The 17786-nt window shown below is 32.5% G+C and overlaps 7 protein-coding genes across 7 annotated transcripts; 2 read left to right on the top strand and 5 right to left on the bottom strand.

The window, feature by feature from the left end:
• Positions 1-239: 239 nt before the first annotated feature.
• On the bottom strand, positions 240-1025 carry FG386_003614 (60S ribosomal proteins L8/L2; the record flags this gene model as incomplete). The annotated part of the gene is made up of 1 exon (XM_067343048.1): positions 240-1025. One exon carries the CDS (start codon positions 1023-1025, stop codon positions 240-242), a length of 786 nt encoding a protein of 261 aa, XP_067198656.1.
• Positions 1026-1883: 858 nt separating this feature from the next.
• On the top strand, positions 1884-8561 carry FG386_003613 (WD repeat protein; the record flags this gene model as incomplete). Its single annotated transcript, XM_067343047.1, has 1 exon — positions 1884-8561. One exon carries the CDS (start codon positions 1884-1886, stop codon positions 8559-8561), a length of 6678 nt encoding a protein of 2225 aa, XP_067198655.1.
• A 70-nt stretch (positions 8562-8631) lies between these two features.
• On the bottom strand, positions 8632-10005 carry FG386_003612 (Ruv DNA-helicase-related protein; the record flags this gene model as incomplete). The annotated part of the gene is made up of 1 exon (XM_067343046.1): positions 8632-10005. The coding sequence occupies one exon, from the start codon at positions 10003-10005 to the stop codon at positions 8632-8634; it is 1374 nt and encodes a 457-aa protein (XP_067198654.1).
• A 362-nt stretch (positions 10006-10367) lies between these two features.
• Positions 10368-11849, bottom strand: FG386_003611 (mitochondrial processing peptidase; the record flags this gene model as incomplete). The annotated part of the gene is made up of 1 exon (XM_067343045.1): positions 10368-11849. One exon carries the CDS (start codon positions 11847-11849, stop codon positions 10368-10370), a length of 1482 nt encoding a protein of 493 aa, XP_067198653.1.
• Positions 11850-12084: 235 nt separating this feature from the next.
• Positions 12085-15216, bottom strand: FG386_003610 (uncharacterized protein; the record flags this gene model as incomplete). Its single annotated transcript, XM_067343044.1, has 1 exon — positions 12085-15216. The coding sequence occupies one exon, from the start codon at positions 15214-15216 to the stop codon at positions 12085-12087; it is 3132 nt and encodes a 1043-aa protein (XP_067198652.1).
• Positions 15217-15675: 459 nt separating this feature from the next.
• On the top strand, positions 15676-16269 carry FG386_003609 (vacuolar protein sorting 29; the record flags this gene model as incomplete). The annotated part of the gene is made up of 1 exon (XM_067343043.1): positions 15676-16269. One exon carries the CDS (start codon positions 15676-15678, stop codon positions 16267-16269), a length of 594 nt encoding a protein of 197 aa, XP_067198651.1.
• A 101-nt stretch (positions 16270-16370) lies between these two features.
• FG386_003607 (uncharacterized protein) lies at positions 16371-17540 on the bottom strand (the record flags this gene model as incomplete). The annotated part of the gene is made up of 1 exon (XM_067343041.1): positions 16371-17540. The coding sequence occupies one exon, from the start codon at positions 17538-17540 to the stop codon at positions 16371-16373; it is 1170 nt and encodes a 389-aa protein (XP_067198649.1).
• Positions 17541-17786: the final 246 nt, after the last annotated feature.

The raw sequence follows: 17786 nt of genomic DNA, 5'->3' as shown, positions 1-17786 counted from the left end.
ATTTAAATTATACTTTTATTACATCAGTAGATTAAGCAAAAAAAGATAAGACAGTAAAAATTTATTAAATTGGAAAGTTTAGATTTGTAACTAGTAGAATTATTCATCTGAATTCAATAATTAAATACTAAGTTTATTATATTTGCAGGAAAAAAGTCATTGCACTATATTTCCAAAAAGTAAATAATTATCTCTTAATCAGAAACTACCTTCAAATCAAATTCATATCAGGTCTTCTTTTAAACTCCCTTCTCGATCTTTTCCTTTGCAGCCTTACGACCACCACGGAGTAGACCGGTTCTTCTAGCAGCAATTAGACCAACTTTTTGACCTGGTGGAGCATTTCTAGAAACTGTAGATGGGTGACCAATATGTTGATGGTTACCACCGCCATGAGGGTGATCAACAGGGTTCATAGACACACCTCTAACCTTTGGCCAGCAGTTTCTCTTGACTTTGTATTTGTGATAGTTATTTCCTGCCTTTAACACAGGTTTATCAATTCTACCTCCTGCGGCGACGATACCGATAATTGCTCTTGAGTGAGAACTGATTGTCTTTCTTGCTCCTGATGGAAGTCTAATACGTGTCTTTGTTCCATCTTCTGATTGACCAACAACAATAGCGTTTGTACCGGATGTTCTTGCTAATTTACCTCTATCTCCTGCTTTCTCTTCACAGCAAGAAATAATTGTACCTTCTGGTATTTGACCTACTGGTAATACATTCCCGACAGTTAAAGATGCATTTTTACCACAGTATATGAATTGGCCTGTATGTAAACCTTCAACGGCTATCATCAACTCTTTTTTAATTTTATACTTGTAAGGATCTCTAAATGAAACATGTGCAACTGGACAACCTCTACCTGGATCTGTTGTAATATCTCTAACAACTCCCTTGATATATCCATGGCGTTCAATATAATCCAATGCACGAAGTCTGACTGGTCCTCTTCTCTTAGATACTTTGGCCTTGAAGACGGAACCTGCACCTTTACGTTGACCTCTAATAACGCGACCCATTAGTTCCTATAGCTTATTAAACTTTTAAAAACAAGATGGAAAAAATTAGGTATTGAATTTCAAAGGTCACAACTGAATCCGAATTTCAAAAAAACAGTTTACTGACGATCACTTTTGTTCCTGTATTCCCCATTTCGTTAAATACAAGGACTTAATTGTTTACCACCTTTAGACCCCGCCTTTTTAATTATTACTATTTTTTATTTATGTTTTGGTGATTTAATATCGGCATGAAGTTTTTATTCTTCTAAATTTATTTAAAATACACTTATTTTTACATTATATTGTTCTTGTCTCGTATTGCCACTTTCTTTTATTTTTCTATATAACTTCATAAACCGAGACGCCAAAAATTACTATACGTGTCTAGAAGCCGCCACAGATACCGCTTGACTACTCTTTTTAAGTGTAAAAAAGGACTGGTTTTAAAACTTCTATGCGCAAAAATACTCACAAACATAGGCTTTTGCTACTTCTAATACTTGTAATAAGTATTTCGTGTTGTTTTTTCACTATTATTTGTCAAGTTTTTTTCCTTGAAACAAAACTATTCAACTATACTCTGTATTCATGTGATCTTCCTTTACATATATCCTCAACTCCCACATTTCTTCAGTTTTATCACAAGTATATTTAATATAAGAATATTTTAATTGCAATCTTCCGCTTATTTTTGTTATCCTTTGTTTTATTTTCTCATGATTTTCACGGTAACAACATATTGTGGGAAGAGGCATATGCTCTATCGAATCTCATCACGGCCACTGTGCCGCCGAATCCTGCGTTTGAAGTTTATTATTTGTGTGATGAGAAATTAATCTGTTGTTACACCAGAGGAACTATATTCTAATAGTATTGATGTTGTTATCATGTGGTATAATTCCTGATGTAGGCATTTCAGATGAGATTACGTTAGTATGTTGCAGTAGTTGGAATTCAATATGTGCAACAGGGACAAAATCTGGGCATGTGTACTTGTGGCAAATATCAAGTAAAGGAGATGAGGAAAGAAATAATCTTTTTCAAGATGGAATGACTCCGCTTTGTGTACTTATTCCTAATTCTGTTTCCCTAAACAAGCTTTTGGGAATGGTTTTCATTCTTTCTCCTTCTCCATTGCTACAAAGTTGTACTGATGAGCTATTATTGACATTGCATTCAGATAACGTTCTTAGATACTGGTCCTTAGATAACGGAAGATGTATTGCTCAACTTGCTGATTCTGCAGATCATGAGGTCCTACAGTTGGTAAGTTTATCAGATAAGAGATTTGTGCTTTTGGTTGGACATCAAAGAATAACAATAATCGATACCTGGTCTAGATTAAACTGTGGAGTACTTAAGATTGCAAGTTGCCCTTTATCAAAAAGAATGGTGAATAATAGAATTGATGAGGACACTCCTGAGATGTACAAAATACAATCACCAAACAGTGGGAATAAATCCCTAGATTCAAAGGATGATAAAGCCAATAAAACTCTGCAGTCTTCAAATGTTTATGGAGAATATGGAGAATCAATGATTTTTAATGTTTCTACAAACCACGACTACTTCGATTTACTTAAATGGTCATCTAATATATCTTTATTTGATTACTGTGATGAAAATAAATATCCAACAGCTCATTTTTATACAGTGGCTGCAATGTTAAACACTGGACAAGTTCTTGTTTGGGATTTAAGTAGTTTGATTAGAATCTGGTGGTATTTCATCCCGATACCGCACTGTGAGATTCCATGTCCTGTTCCAAAACCAAAGTTAAGCAGTGTTCCTAAGCCATTCATGAAGTACTGTCAAGATCATTTTGTTCAATCCAAGAGTTCATTCGAGTCTAAAGATCAATGTTCAACAGATAAGACCATTAATATAACTGAAAATGGATACAGTAACATGAAAATAACCGGATCTTCTGAAGAACTAATTGGAGCTTACGATGATTACGAATTTGTTTTTGAATACCAAAATAACAATGAAAATTCTAAATTAATATCTCATGAAAATCCGAATATTTATCAGCTTCAATCAAATAAATCTCCTATTTTGGCTCCGACACTGTTTTCTCTCCATCCTTGTTTTGTTTCAGAACCAATTAACCTTTACTCTATTCCATCGAATGAGATGTTCTCTACTCAAATAATTGTAACTGATCTTTACCTAATTGTCAATGGGAAGTACAGACTCATAATATGGAAGAGAACATTTCTTCCACACCTTCAAAATAGAAATCAAAGATACCAACCATTCGGTGACTTGTTTGTACCTAATACCCCCTTGATTGATAATTATAACTTTAAAGTTAATAATTCTGTTTTTTATATATCTGAGGCTTCTCATTTGAAGAGAACAATGAGTTGTAATATAGAAGATAGCGACACAGGTAGCAAGCGCAGGCCTCATATTTGGCTTGGATTTTCTCAAACATCCCTGGAAATAGGTCATTTTGAACTATTTAAGGCGAAAACTCTTTCTTCAATTAAATTGGACACAAACAGTCATAACGAATTCCAAACTGTGTCTTTTTTGGCATGGTGCTCTGACTTGACAATATACAATATCAAGATTCCTTCTGTCGTATCATTTATGTTTAGCCAGGATTATAACCCTAACTTAGAGTCAAAAATTGCTTCAATAGTTCATGAAAACAGTGAAATTGATTACTTTGGTGACTATAACGACATAAATGCAATTCCAGTATTTATTTCAAGGGATTACTCGCAAAATATTCCAAGGCATAAGTTAAATTATATGGGACACTTATCCAGTTGCTGGCAGTTTTTCAGAATTAATACACTAAATGATCAAGCTGGAAATAAATTAGGTTCTCCTTTTTCACTTGATGACTGTCAGTTTAATTTGTATAGTAATAATGTAATATGGATTCATAGAAATAACTTTAAACTTATAGAGGAGAATACTAACGAAATTTTTGCAGATTCATTTGAAAATCATAATGCAGATAAAATATTTTACGCATTTTTGAATTCCGATTTGTTTTCGAAAAATAAACAAAATATTCCAGTAATATATAACTTTCCTTTACTACCTAATGTATCTTGTTCAATAGAAACTTCAAAGAGTTTTAATAACAGTCACTCATACAAGTTAAACAACATTGAAATATACGACTCAATGAATGTTTTCTATCCTGTTGAGACTGAATCGGATTCTCACTTGAAAACTAAAGAAGATGAAGATTTACTATCTTCTAAAAAGAATAATTTTTGGAAATCAACATGTGCTTTGAAATTGGTATGGGAAAATTATTTAAACAACTTTAACAGAAATTCTGATTTTTCTGTGATAGCTTGTCACATTACAGAGCAAAAGGGTTCTATTTATTGTATAATGTCTCTTTCGAATGGTAAGGTAGTTGGTCAGTGTCTTACAGGAGAATTTGGACTTTTTAATTTTGTAAATTGTAACGAGGATAAACATTTTTTCGGAAATATAGAAAACGGAGTTGTTTATCAACTTCCAACTCCAAAAATATCTCGTGATCACACAATTCTAGTGACAGAACTAAAATCTGTAACTGATGGATGTATTTTTGGATTGACTTGTTGCGGCTGTGTTCTTGTATGGAAGGTTGACTTGATTGAAAACTTTATTAACGACTTTGTTAATAACAGTTATAACTCCTGTATGAATATGGGATCTCATTCAAATTTAAATCCAAAGATTTCTTCAAAGCTCACTCGCTCAATAAAGAAGACTCATATAACATCAAATAACCTTTTTTCATTGATAGCCTGTATAGAAGGATTGTTTTTTACAAATATTATATCCTTATCTAATATTATTGTTTTTGATATAAACAGATTGGGGGAGCTTGAGACCCCAAGGTATGATAAATTTCAGATCCTGATCCACTCATATTTAGAGAAAAAATGCACTATTTTGGGTATTAAAGATTCAATTAATGGTAAAGAAGCAGTAAACAAAACCAATAAAAGACAATTGGGTTGTATTTGGGACGAAAAAAGTGATTTTATCCATACAGAGTGTCAGGGAGTCTTATACGAAGCAATTACATTATCTTTGCATAGTAATGTTAGACATGATGTTTCAAATTCAAGGATAACTTCTGTTGCTATTGATAACCCCTCAAATTACATCTACATAATCCAATCGGAATCGGTTTTTATATTTGACAAAGACTCTTGTACCCTTTTAACTATAATTTCCTTAAATAGCGTTTTAAATATGAAGGACATCGAATACCAAAATCGCCACTTATCATTCGGTTTAATGTCAAATCTTAATAGATTTGTACAAACCTCGAGCAAAATTGAATTTCTAGATCACGGGATAATGTATGGATCTTTGTTTCTTGGTTATATTCCAAAAAGAAACAACTCGAGCACTTGTTTGAATGTTCATTCAACAGTGAATTTATCATACATCACATTTAATCCTCATGTTTCTACGGACGTCGTAAGTATAGAAAAAAAAAAACAAAGAAACACGAAGACATATAAATACCTTCAACATCTTTTTCCTTTGTTTATTAAGTCCGCAAATGAATTTTTAAGTACGTTGTTTGTAAGTATGACTCCGCTTTCTGTGAGACCAATAATGAAGTTTGGGTCAATTATTATTGGTGTAAACTATTCAATTTCAATTCCAATTCCAACATATAACACGAATCAAAGGCAAGCTTTATCAAACTCAAAACTATGGGATAGTGTAGACAGCTATTTGAATATTTCAAAAATTGGGGATCCGAGAAAAACTAAGAGGTCAGAGTCAGTAGATCGTTTCAGAAGTATATATAAGACTTCAAAAGAATCTAAGATAAGATCATATACATTTGATGGAGTTGGGCTTCCTCCATACAGATATGTTGTTTCTGAAAATTGGAGTCAAGGTTTACTTGAACATTTAGATATCAAAACAATGTCGATAAAGACCTTAAGAAGTAAATTAACAATGCAGAATATTGATATTAATAATTACAATGGCAAACCTTTTAGTGAATGGAAAAAGAATAATAATAAAAGAAGACAATTAGGTGTTGAAACAAACGATTACTATATTGGTGAACTTTCTGGAATACCTTGTACGTCTCATTTGGTGAATCAAATAGTGCGTTCCAGACATTCAATTTCAAATAAAATGGGAAATAGTAATACACGGTCTCCAGAATCACATGACAATTGTTCAATAGTTAGTCGTACTTTGAGTAGAGGTGAAACATTTGACGGTAGAATGACTTTTTTAAGAGTTAGTACTTGTCTAGGAAAAAATGAACCGAACGAAAATGATAATTATGGTTTAGAAGAACGTTGTGATACTCCAAGGCAGTTATTCAGATCAAGAACATATGAATCTACTGTTAAGGTTAATAAAGAGTGTAATTTTGATGGGGATTTTGAATTTAATATTGATGAAACAGACCAAGTTTGGCTGGGAAGGTTTTTAAGTGAGAGAAACATTAATTCAAATAACCCTTTGCTAGATAAAGGTGATTCTTGTAGTGTTTATGATCTAAATAACAATATCGTATGCACCTCTGGGATTTATTCTGCCATGAACTCACCTGAGTATTTTGGATTAAGTAATAGTGAATATCTTTCTCCTCATCATCTTGCATTACAAATGGTTTTCTTACATTATTACATAACCTATTATTCAAATTTAGACCTTCCCATACAACTTCTTGATAAACTTTTGCTATCTTGGATAATAAATCAGGTAGGACAAGAAAGATTAATGACAAGATTTATTCCTTCATACCTACTTTCAATAACTAGTATGACTTTAGATATATTTAATCCATACATAAGATCTTCGGCAAAATATTGTCTTCAATTGGCAATTAGATCTTTTCCAACAGAGTTTTTGTCATATTGTGAGGAAATAACAATTGACACTTTGTCTGGCATACTAATGGAATTTTCATATATATCATCTAGGGACTCTCAAAGTGAGGTTCAAACGGGACTTTTGGAGAAAGAGGTATTGAATTCAGTTAAATCCGACAAACAAACTTTTTTTGAAGATTCTATTGGCAATAGAATTAAAAGTAGAGACGAAGCCAAAATTATTCCACCTTGGAATGAATCTTGTAAAAGAGGACATCCTAAGAATTATTCTTATTGTTGCATTTCTCTCTGTAGAATGATTGGTTACAGACTCCCATTCCCAGTTATGAATTCAGGGGAGTATTATCGTTCAAATTTAAGCATAGAGGATCTTTCCCTATTCTTTTTGAGCATGGTACTTTACGAACATCCATTTAAAAGAACACACAGTAAATGCATAGGAAAAATAACGCTGGCATTTTTAATAAGTATAATAGTCTCATATGACATTGAAGTAATAACAAAGTTTTCAAAAAACTTTGATAAAAAACATTTGGAAAAAAAGAGGCTTCTAAAGCCGATTTATGCAAGAAAAAAACAGAATGAACAGTGGTATTCCTGGGAGAATTTACATATTGATATAAATAGATCGAGTATTATAATGAATTCTCACTTTAAAAATAATAAAAATAACTTGAATTACGACTTTAGCTCTTATTACAATGTAATAAGCATTATGGACACACTAAGGTTCTTATTTGCAATAGATCTTTTCTCTCTAAATTTCGCAAGTTTGCTCAAATCTAAATACATTGAAGATACTCTTATTCCAGATCTACTTAAAAACAGCCTTACTAATTGGGAAAACAATATTTTCAATGCAACGAAGCTATTTCAAATTGAAGGCAATATGACATCTGAAGAAACTACTACTATAAAAAACAACATCAAAGTCCATTCAAAAGTTTCAAATAGCATTATTTGTTTATGTATTCGACTTCTAACCTTAGCTCAATATCCTCCTTTTTGGACATCTTGCAGACACTTACTCCAATTAATTGGTCAACTTGATCCCTCTACTTATATATTCATATTAGGGTATTCTGGAAAGACGGCCTACCTTTTTATGGGAATCAACTATACATGCAATATCCTTTCATTATTAGTCTACTTTATTTCGGGTCACCCTGAATATTCATTCCCACATTTAAACATGGTAATTGAAATAACAATAGGTTTCTTGGATCCTTTGGACTCAACTTTAAGAAAAGGAACAATAACAGCAATCACCTCCGTATTATTTATTCTAGTGAGTGTTTTTCCTACCATAACTTTTCATCAAAATACTCAGAGACTTGCAATAGGATATGAAAATTCTATTATAGTGTACGATTTAAGAACAGCAACAAAATGGAGAGTTTTGCAAGGACACAAAGGGGAGGTTGATGCTCTTTGTTTTAATAAGGAGGGAGAATATTTGGCTTCTTATTCCATCTCCGAGCGGTCGCTCAGAATTTGGCAGTGTACTCAATCAGGACTTTTAGGCAATCTTTTGGGTATTTCGGGTAGCTGTATTAAAACCATCGAGTTATCCGAAATACCACAAAGACCACTAAATATTTCACTTTACAACAGACTAAAGTTCGTAAAGATAACGTGTAAAAATGAGAATGAGTGGCAACTAAGAAGGGAAAATAAAAAGACATACTCTATAACTATAGAAAGGAGTTAAAAATTATTATCAATATTAATATTAATTTGAATGTAACCAGTTTTTTTGTTTTATAATTTCTATTTAATATCTACAAAATAAACGAGCTAGAATCCTCTGCAAGTCTTCTTGCTGAAGCTTTCGAGTCAAAGAATAAACTATCCACTTCTTGAATATCAGATTTAGTGATAGATTCTCTTCCAAATGTATTAGCTACGATATAAGCAGGTGTTAATAATTGACATATGTATCTCAATGAAGTTGAACTCCCTATTTCTCCAAGTAATTGTAGTGCCTCCTTTTCAATTTTTATTGACTCTGTTTCGCACCTAATGGAAACTATTCTAATCATCTCTTCAATACTGTATGGAATTGTTCTTATTATGAGAAGGCGATCTAAGAGATCTACTGGAATTCCGTGAGAAGATAACATTTCCGTTCCTCTCACAGTGCAAACGCCTCTATTTGTGCCAAATATAACTATTGGAGCCAAAGAACTTTCCAAGGTTCTGTTTAAAAAGGTAAAACATTCAATATCCAACATATGTACCTCATCTATGAATAAAACTCCAGGAACAAGCTCCGCCACACCTTGGTCAATGTATTCATTTACACTTTTATTCACTTCTAAACGAAGTTTTTCTGTAATCTCAGTTTTTCTTGGACGAACGTACTGTCCTAGCAGGGAAATAATATCCTGTCCTCCCTGAGGTTTAGCATTGGCTAAATCTAAGTCATATAGTGTAATGTCTTGCACTATCTCCCTTTTTTTATAAATATCACCCTTTGGAATTGGGACGTATTCCTCTGACTCTAAATCAAATTCGGTAGCGAATGAATCTGAGCGTCCCAATCTTTTAACTATTCCACTTGTAGATTCTACATAAACTATATCTCCTATTTTCACTTTCTCTTTTTGAAATACTTCGCTTAATTGGGGAGCTAGGCGCAAAGTTTTGGTTCCTTTTGCGGACTTCAAAGTTAATAAAATAGCAGAGACAGCCTTACCAAAATTTCCGTGGGGATTCTCAGTTTCCTCCATAACTAACTCTACCACTTCTCCCTCATATACCTCTTTCACATCACGTATTCTAAGTCCTATAGCTCTTCTAAAATTTTCCATTAGAATTTCGGTCTTCTTCACCTCAGCTGAATAGACCTCAGAAGCAACCATAGGGCAGAAGGGAACTTTAGGTCCCAATTCATGAGCTATTGCCTGGGCTATAGCTGTCTTTCCAGTACCTGGTGGCCCTGCTAACAATACGGCCTTACCCGCAAGTTTCTTATTTTGTATCAAACTCAGAATTACTCCTGCTGACTCTCTCGCTTGAAGCTGACCTATCATTCCACATAAACCGTTATCCAAGGCAGTTCCATCTTCTCTCAATCCCAAACCCCTAATGTGACTATGAGCTGATACTCTGCTGTAGTTTGAGACTACAGAGTTGTCAGCTCCTAATGACATTATTGTTTTCTTTTAAATTATTAAACGTCTTATTTAAATAAAACAAGTATCTGCTTCTATACTTGTCCTCTGGTTTTGTTGCGATTTAAATATTATCTGACATTCGGCGGGAATGTCTATAATTACCTTTATGTTAGTCATTCTCATGTAATGCCTAAATTACACATTTAATGAATGATAGTGGCAAGAAATGAAGAAAAAAATTAATAAGCAAATTAAGTAAAGTGAAAATTTGCAGTTTATAAAGATATTTTTTTAATACATTAATTGTTACATGAAACAGTTTGAATATTATCCCTTCGTATATTTTTTTTAATGTTAAAGTGATTTTCTTTTATTTCACAGATATTTAGAATTTTAATTTATGTTACTGCTTGTTTTAGTAAATTCTTAATTTCATGATATTCCGGTAGCTGATTGATATCTGATCCAACTGCAATAACTGTAGGTCTATCAATCCCAGAAAGTATTTTCTCAGATACTCTTTTAATGTCATCAGACTCTATTTTATCTATAGATGAGACTAGATCCTCTGTGGTGATGTATTCAGAGTGGGAGAGTATTTGCATAGCAATATCCTCCATAAGCAAATTTTTATCTTCGTATATCATTGAAACAGCACCTTTAACTATATTCTTGGCTCTACTTAGTTCCTCATTAGTTAACTCTCTCATGTTTTTGAACTGCAAGGCAATAGTTTTGAGAGATTCAAACGAAAATCCCGGAAAGGAAACAACTTGTATACCGAAAATTCCAGAATCTGAAAACTGATTTATAAAACAATTACAACTTTCTACCCAGTCGAATTTATTTAACACGTCCAAAAAAAGTTTTGAATACATTCCTTTTCCAGGACCTCCAACACTAAAAGAACTTCCTCCACCTAGATGGGCTTGTAGTATGGAAAGAGCAACAAAATCAAGACTTTTCCAGTCAAATCCTGTGTTTAACGCGACAGTTATATTTGTAAATGGTTCTTTTAGATACAATGTCTTCATGCCTCCTGTATATATTGAGGGAGTAATATTATCTTTATTAATAATATCTTCATATTTATTTCCAAAAATACTTGATTTTTCCGAGTATTTCATTGCTTTTTTTAATAAATCAATATGTTTCACACCAATCCCAAAAATTATCATATTTTCAGGAGAAAAGTACTGATTTTTATATTCCTCTAAGTTTCTTCTTTTGATTTTCATTATCTGTTCAGTTGTGTGTGTTTGTAAATTACCAAGTGCGCCTTTACTCCATGCTGTTGAATGAAGAAGTTCATGAATTAACTCTTCAATGTTATTAGTTCTCGTCTCAAAATATTTTGATACTTCTCGTTTAGAATTCTCTATTTCGCTATCTTTGAAATCAAATTGATGGACTCTAAAAATAGAATCAAGAAATTCTTCAATATTATTTTCCTCAACTCCGTTCAAATATTCCAAGAAAAGAGATGTGAGTTCTTTACTTTGAGTCCCATGAAGTACTGCTCCATTTAAGTTAAATTTATCTATTAAACTTGGACCAAAGCCATTTTTGCTTTTCGAGTTAATTGTCAAGTCGTATAAAAGTCTAGATGCCCCCAGTGAATTCTTTGATTCCATGCGAGTTCCCATTCTTATAAATAGTCCCAACTTGGAGATCTTACTTTCGCTTTCCTTAGATATAACCCTTAAACCATTGCTTAATTTTGAAAAAATAAATCCATTATTTTTAAGCTTTTCCCTTTCTAAAACATTCAAAAAAGCCAAACTACTACAAACCAACTTAAAGTCTGGTCTAATGGACCTCACTGAAAGTGTACTTAGTTTTCTCAACCCATTATTTATTAACTTAATATTGTTCATCATTTTCGTACCTTCATCTTAAAAAAAAACTAACGGAAAAGTTTAAAAATTCGCATAGTACTGAAATCTACAAGATGAAGAATTAAAAATCATGGAATACTTAGTTTACTCCTTGCTATCAAGGCAAATTAAAACAAGTTATTTATATTATCATTAAAATAGGGAGCGCCAATTTATTATTTCCTATTTGCATGTAAGCAAAATACATTTTCTTGTTTTAAAAATAAATTACAAATGATTAAAGCCAACCTCTGAATCCCGATTTCCAACACAAATTTTTAATGTCATTTTTGAGGCCTTCTGATCCAAATGGTCCCCATAATTTTGCAAGATAATCACTGAACCATTTAAAACACACAATTAAACTCACTTCTGATACATCTTTAAAGTGATTACCCTTCACCTTGAATTCTCTTTCTAAAATATAACAGATATCATCAATAGAAACAAACATTTTTGGTCCATACTTATTCTTGTATTTAAAATTCCTAAACAAATTATTCATATTATTGTACAAAATAGTAGCTCTTATTCCCCAATTTAGTGGTATTTCTTCATTCATACATCCATTCTCTAATTCAAAATCTGGTATTTTATTTTTTGATGAAATTCCAACTTTATATCTAAATTTATATTCTTTCCCCATATATCTATCTTCAAAACCAGACTTACCTCTTGGAGGCGGAAGAAAAGTTTTTTTTAATCCAACGATGCCTTTTCCAGGTTTTTCTACCAATATCTCGTCTCCATATCCACCTCCAATATCTTCCACATAAATTTGATCAATAGGAATTCTACTACTTCTTGATCTATAAGTTTTGAACAGTTGGTTCTCCCCCAATTCATCCTCTAAAGTTTTCTCACTTCTTCCTTCTGGAAGCTTATACTCCACGTATTTAACATCGTCATAAATAAAGTCATCATCTTCTTCCTCTTCTCCAATGAAACCACCTTCTTCTAGGGCATACCTGGCTCTGAATTTTGGATTTATTTCCTCATTTACAATTTCCTCCAATGGTTTAATCTCTTTAATCTTGCCTCTTTTGTCACCAGGAAGAAGTGGAAACCTTGATGGTCTGTTATTTAAATAAGTAGCAGCATATCTAATCTCAGGTACATCGTTAGAAATGAGTGAATGCCATAAATTAATTTGCTTTGCCCAAGGAGAGTTCTTTTTAAGTTCTGAATCCGTGAGACCTTTATACCTTGGATCATTCCTCATTTGTTCCATCCATTGTAAGTGCAGCTCTTTAAGTAAATGGTACGTTTTAACTACATCCAGTCTTTTTAATGGAGATATTCCATGATCCTCCTTTCTTTCTTGTGCTGTTTCTATTTTTCCTTGCGTTTTATTCAATCCCTGGTGTATTTTCTTTACAAAATCAATTTTGCCATGAATATTTTTATCGATGTTAGGTAGGTATGTTATGTCTAATATTTTGAATTGTTCAAATATATCGAAAAAACTTTCACTATTCTTCGGATTTTGTGTCATAAAATCATATTCCTTGAGTAATCTCAGTGCCTCCGAACAAATAGGTTCTGGATTGTCAACTTTGTATTTGCTCGCAAGACCGAATACTTGCTCTATTCTCTGCGAACATGTCTCAACAAACCGATCTGAAGTAATTCCAATTACTACTCTGTCTAGATCGTTTTTAGAAAAGGGTGCAAAATCTATAACACCTGGAAAAGCTGTTGATATAGAAGAATCTAAGGCTCTTGCTCTCAGTAAATAAGGAAGTGTCTTCATAGTCACATGATTTTTTGTAGCTCTAATAGTTTTGTTTGAATTTTTTTCATTTTCTGAAGTGCTGCCTCCATAGTTGTAATCTTCCACAAACACTTCGAGAAAGTTGTAAAAGTTGAAACATATTATTATAATATCGTCTAAACTTAAACCATGAATGCTTTTCACACCTATATCACCTTGTAAAGTATCTAAACAGGTAGAAACAAACATATGTTCATCTGAAATATCAAAATAATAATGAAATTTCTCATCAACAATTACTTTTTCATAAAGTTCCTTTGCATTTCTAGGCCAAGAAAAAACTGAATGCCTTATGTTGTCCAATGACTTTTTAATAGCTAATCGAATTGCAGGGAAGGGAATTATCTGTCCTTTAGTGTACAAATAAGATGAAATTTCTTTCCAAGCAACTCTACAATTTTTAATAGCATTTGAATCAAAGATTTGTGCATTATTATTTGAATTTTTGATACTTCTTCCGTTATTGGTGATAACTGTAAGTGAATATGGACATTTAATACCGAAATTAGAAACCATAGAATCAAAGTTTCGAGCCATTTCCCTTTTAACTTTGGATTTATCCTTTTCATTAATTGATTTTTCAACAGTTTTAAAAAGGTAATTCAAAACTTGCTCGAAACTTGGTGCCTCTGAGAATTTTGGATACATTGAAAGTGTCTTATTTTCTATCTCATTTTGGATAATTAAGTTTCTTCTTATCATATCTCTTTTGAATCTGTTTTCTATTCTTTGTTCTTCTATTACGGACAAAATATTCAAACCATTTAAAAGAAAGAAAGATATTTGGACAAGTTCAAGTCCTTTCAATACTTTATTAATACATGGCTCACTGGAAACTAATGGGGAAAGCCTTTCTATTAATGTTTTCATTTCTCTCATATCTTTTGCATTGTTTCGAATAACTTTTAGAAATTTTATAAGGGCAGTGTTTTCTTTTTTTCCAAGTGAAATAGCAGCAATTTGAGAATTATATTTTTTATCGTCAGCTCTTACTAGTTTTTTAACGCTTTCTTCCTCTTTTTTGTATTCTGAATATGCCTCATGGAGTTCATTCAAGTATTTCTGAAATGCTTTTACTGAATTCAAAACTTTCTCAACGGGATTTGAACTTTTGTTTTCTAAAACCATTAATATCTTCTCCAACTCGCCAGTAAGCTTTTTCTGATTTATCTCTCCCCTCCAACTTTCTATTTCCATCACAGTAAACAAGTTAGTCCCTAATGATCTTGAGATATCTTCACTCCATTTTTCAATCTTTTTAAGCTGACATTTTATTGACAACAATTTGTTCTCTGTGTTGTCTATCTCATCAACACTCACAACTCTACTAATGCCTCTGTTTATTCCCGTTCCAGGCACAAATTTGACTTCACCATCTAAACTCTCTGTGTGTACAATATATGTACACTCGAGAAACTCGCCCACTAATTTGTGTTGTCTTAACAAACCACTTTTACCCCCATTGTACATCTCCAAATGCAGGTTACTATTTTTTGGTCTAGTCTCAGCATTTACTGAGTAAACAATTTCAAAATATAGTATTACTACCAGTGCCATTCCAAAATAATGGTAAACAAACAACATTGCCTTATTCATTTTCAATTATTTTTATGTTTTCAGCCTACTTCATAAACTAGAAACTGGAAAAATAAATTCAGGGGGTTAAATGCTGAACCAAAATTTTCATATCTGATATATATTCTTTTTTTTCTTTAAAGAAAGTACATATCTAAAAACTAATTTCTCTTAGATCAAAAAATCATATAATAGAATTTATTAACATCACAAGACTTGTTGGCGCCATTTGAGTTCTAATATTGATGCCTGAGGGGTGGAAGGCAGTTGAATAGTTTAGGTTTAAATAAATAAGGAAGATTTGTGTGTTTTCGTTTATTAATAATAGGTATTTCCATAAGCAAAGGGGAGACTTTGTCTCTTTATTTGACGCTTTCAATATTTTTACTGAGTCTCCAGGTCAGATTAAATAACGAAAGTATCTCTAATCTTCCAAAATAATAGGAAGTAAATAAAAGAGCAGATTTAGAAGTTTTAGTGATGAGTTCTACTGACTTTGGTGACTTAGTGCTACTGATAGGTGATATGAATATTCCATATGGAGCAAAAGAATTACCTCCGAATTTTAAAGAGTTGTTGGCGACAGATAAAATAAACTATGTACTTTGCACAGGTAATATTGGTTCTCAAGAATGTGTAGAAATGCTACAAAGTATTGCTTCTAACGTCTATATTGTAACTGGGAATCTAGATTCGGGGATAGTAAACACTGATCCTGAAAGTAATGGAACCTTTCCAGAATACGTTGTGGTGCAAATCGGTGAGTTCAAAATAGGATTAATGCACGGGAATCAGGTTATACCGTGGGACGATCCTGATTCTTTGTCACAATGGCAAAGGCGTTTAGATTGTGATATACTTGTAACTGGACACACACACAAATTAAGAGTTACAGAGTCGAATGGAAAATTATTTTTAAATCCAGGTTCTGCAACTGGAGCCTTTAGTGCTATTACCCCTAATGCTCCACCTTCATTTATGCTAATGGCTTTGCAGGGGAACAAAGTAGTTCTGTATGTTTACGATCTTAAGGATGGAAAAACAAACGTAGCAATGAGCGAATTTTCTAAATGAAGTCAAATGGATTGGAACAAACATACACAAGTACATGACAATATACAAATGCGTAAATATATAACTAATTCAAATAATTGATTAACATCTAGATAATTAATCTACTTGTTTATAAATTCAAGACAAAATTCCTGAATTATATTGTCTATATTAGAAATAATCTGTTTTTCTATTTTAATCTTTGTTTTGTTGAATTTGGGAATGCAACTTTCCAAAATTCCGAGCCTAGTCGAGTCAAAACTAACTTTTTTCAAATAATCGTGTGTGTCCATTGTATTTATTTCTGATAAATGAAACCTTCCAGACAAATCCTCTGGGGACTTTTCCTTATATTTGTTGCTTACAATAGAAACACTAAATTCTCCTTGTACATTACAGTCTAAAACACATATTTTCTTTCCCTTCCTTACACTTGATGATGCCTCTCCCTCAACTTTGATATTTCTAAAAGTTATTGGAAACTTCTCAATTTCAGAGTCGTTCGAAATCTCCATGATTAAAGAATAATTCTCTAATTTCTTGGTTAATGTTTCTTTTACCCAATTAGTTTCAGGCTTCTCTTCCCAATGCCACGACCCTGTATTCCAAATACTTCCTTGTGCATTATTGTTTTGTTGTTGGGTTTGCGTATCTACTTCTTTTGTATTTTGTAGTTTCTTCTTTTTTTCTGTTTCCTTCTCTAGCTGTTCGTTATAAATCATTTTTTTTTCATTCTCCTTCGTAATCCTCGCAATTTCCGCAGCCTTTTGTTCTTCTTTACGTCTCAAGTTCTCATTCTCTATTTTATTTTGATTACCTTCATTATTTAACAAGAGCGAATGGAATGTTGACATTTTGTTTCTTAATTCCTTTATTCCCTTGTTTTTAATATCACTTAATACTGTGGTTGAATCACAAGAATTGTCATAGCATTCCCTACATGTTAAATTAACAACAAAATCGTCCTCATAGTTGTCAACGGAAAATTCTGGGATTAAAATTTGACCCTCAAGTTGTTTCTTTCCACTTTCTAATTCATTAACGAACCAAACTCCAGAAATCTCAAATTCATATGCCAATATTGGCTGTTTTTTCCTTACTGAAATTGAAGCCTCGCCTTTTGTGAACGAACTTTGAATATTAAACTCATATTTCTTGGAGTTTGACAAATTTGTGGTATATCTGAATGAGCTTAAAATCTCCTCCAACTTTTCCTTCCCCCACTTGGTGTAGTTTTTCTCCTCCCAATGCCAATTATTTGCATTCCATAAAGATCCTGTTATTTCAGTCATATGTATCTCCTTCACTATATTTGTTTCAAACTACTTAAATAAAGTCCAGACTACGCAGACTATCTAGGTGATAAATAGTAAATAAACAAACCCGCCGAATGGCCTTAGGAGAAAGGTTTCCTGACCAGAAACCTAAATATGAAATAAAACAGAGAAAAAAACGAAAGAGAAGAGTGAAGACACAATATAAAACATAATATTACAAAACAAGATAACTATGATGTGAAGCGCGATAGCAATAAATTT

The sequence above is a fragment of the Cryptosporidium ryanae genome (genome assembly GCF_009792415.1).
Source record: "Cryptosporidium ryanae isolate 45019 chromosome Unknown contig_9, whole genome shotgun sequence".
NCBI lineage: Eukaryota > Apicomplexa > Conoidasida > Eucoccidiorida > Cryptosporidiidae > Cryptosporidium > Cryptosporidium ryanae.
The sequence above is the reverse complement of the archived record's forward strand: the minus strand, read 5'-3'. Positions and strand labels throughout refer to the sequence as shown.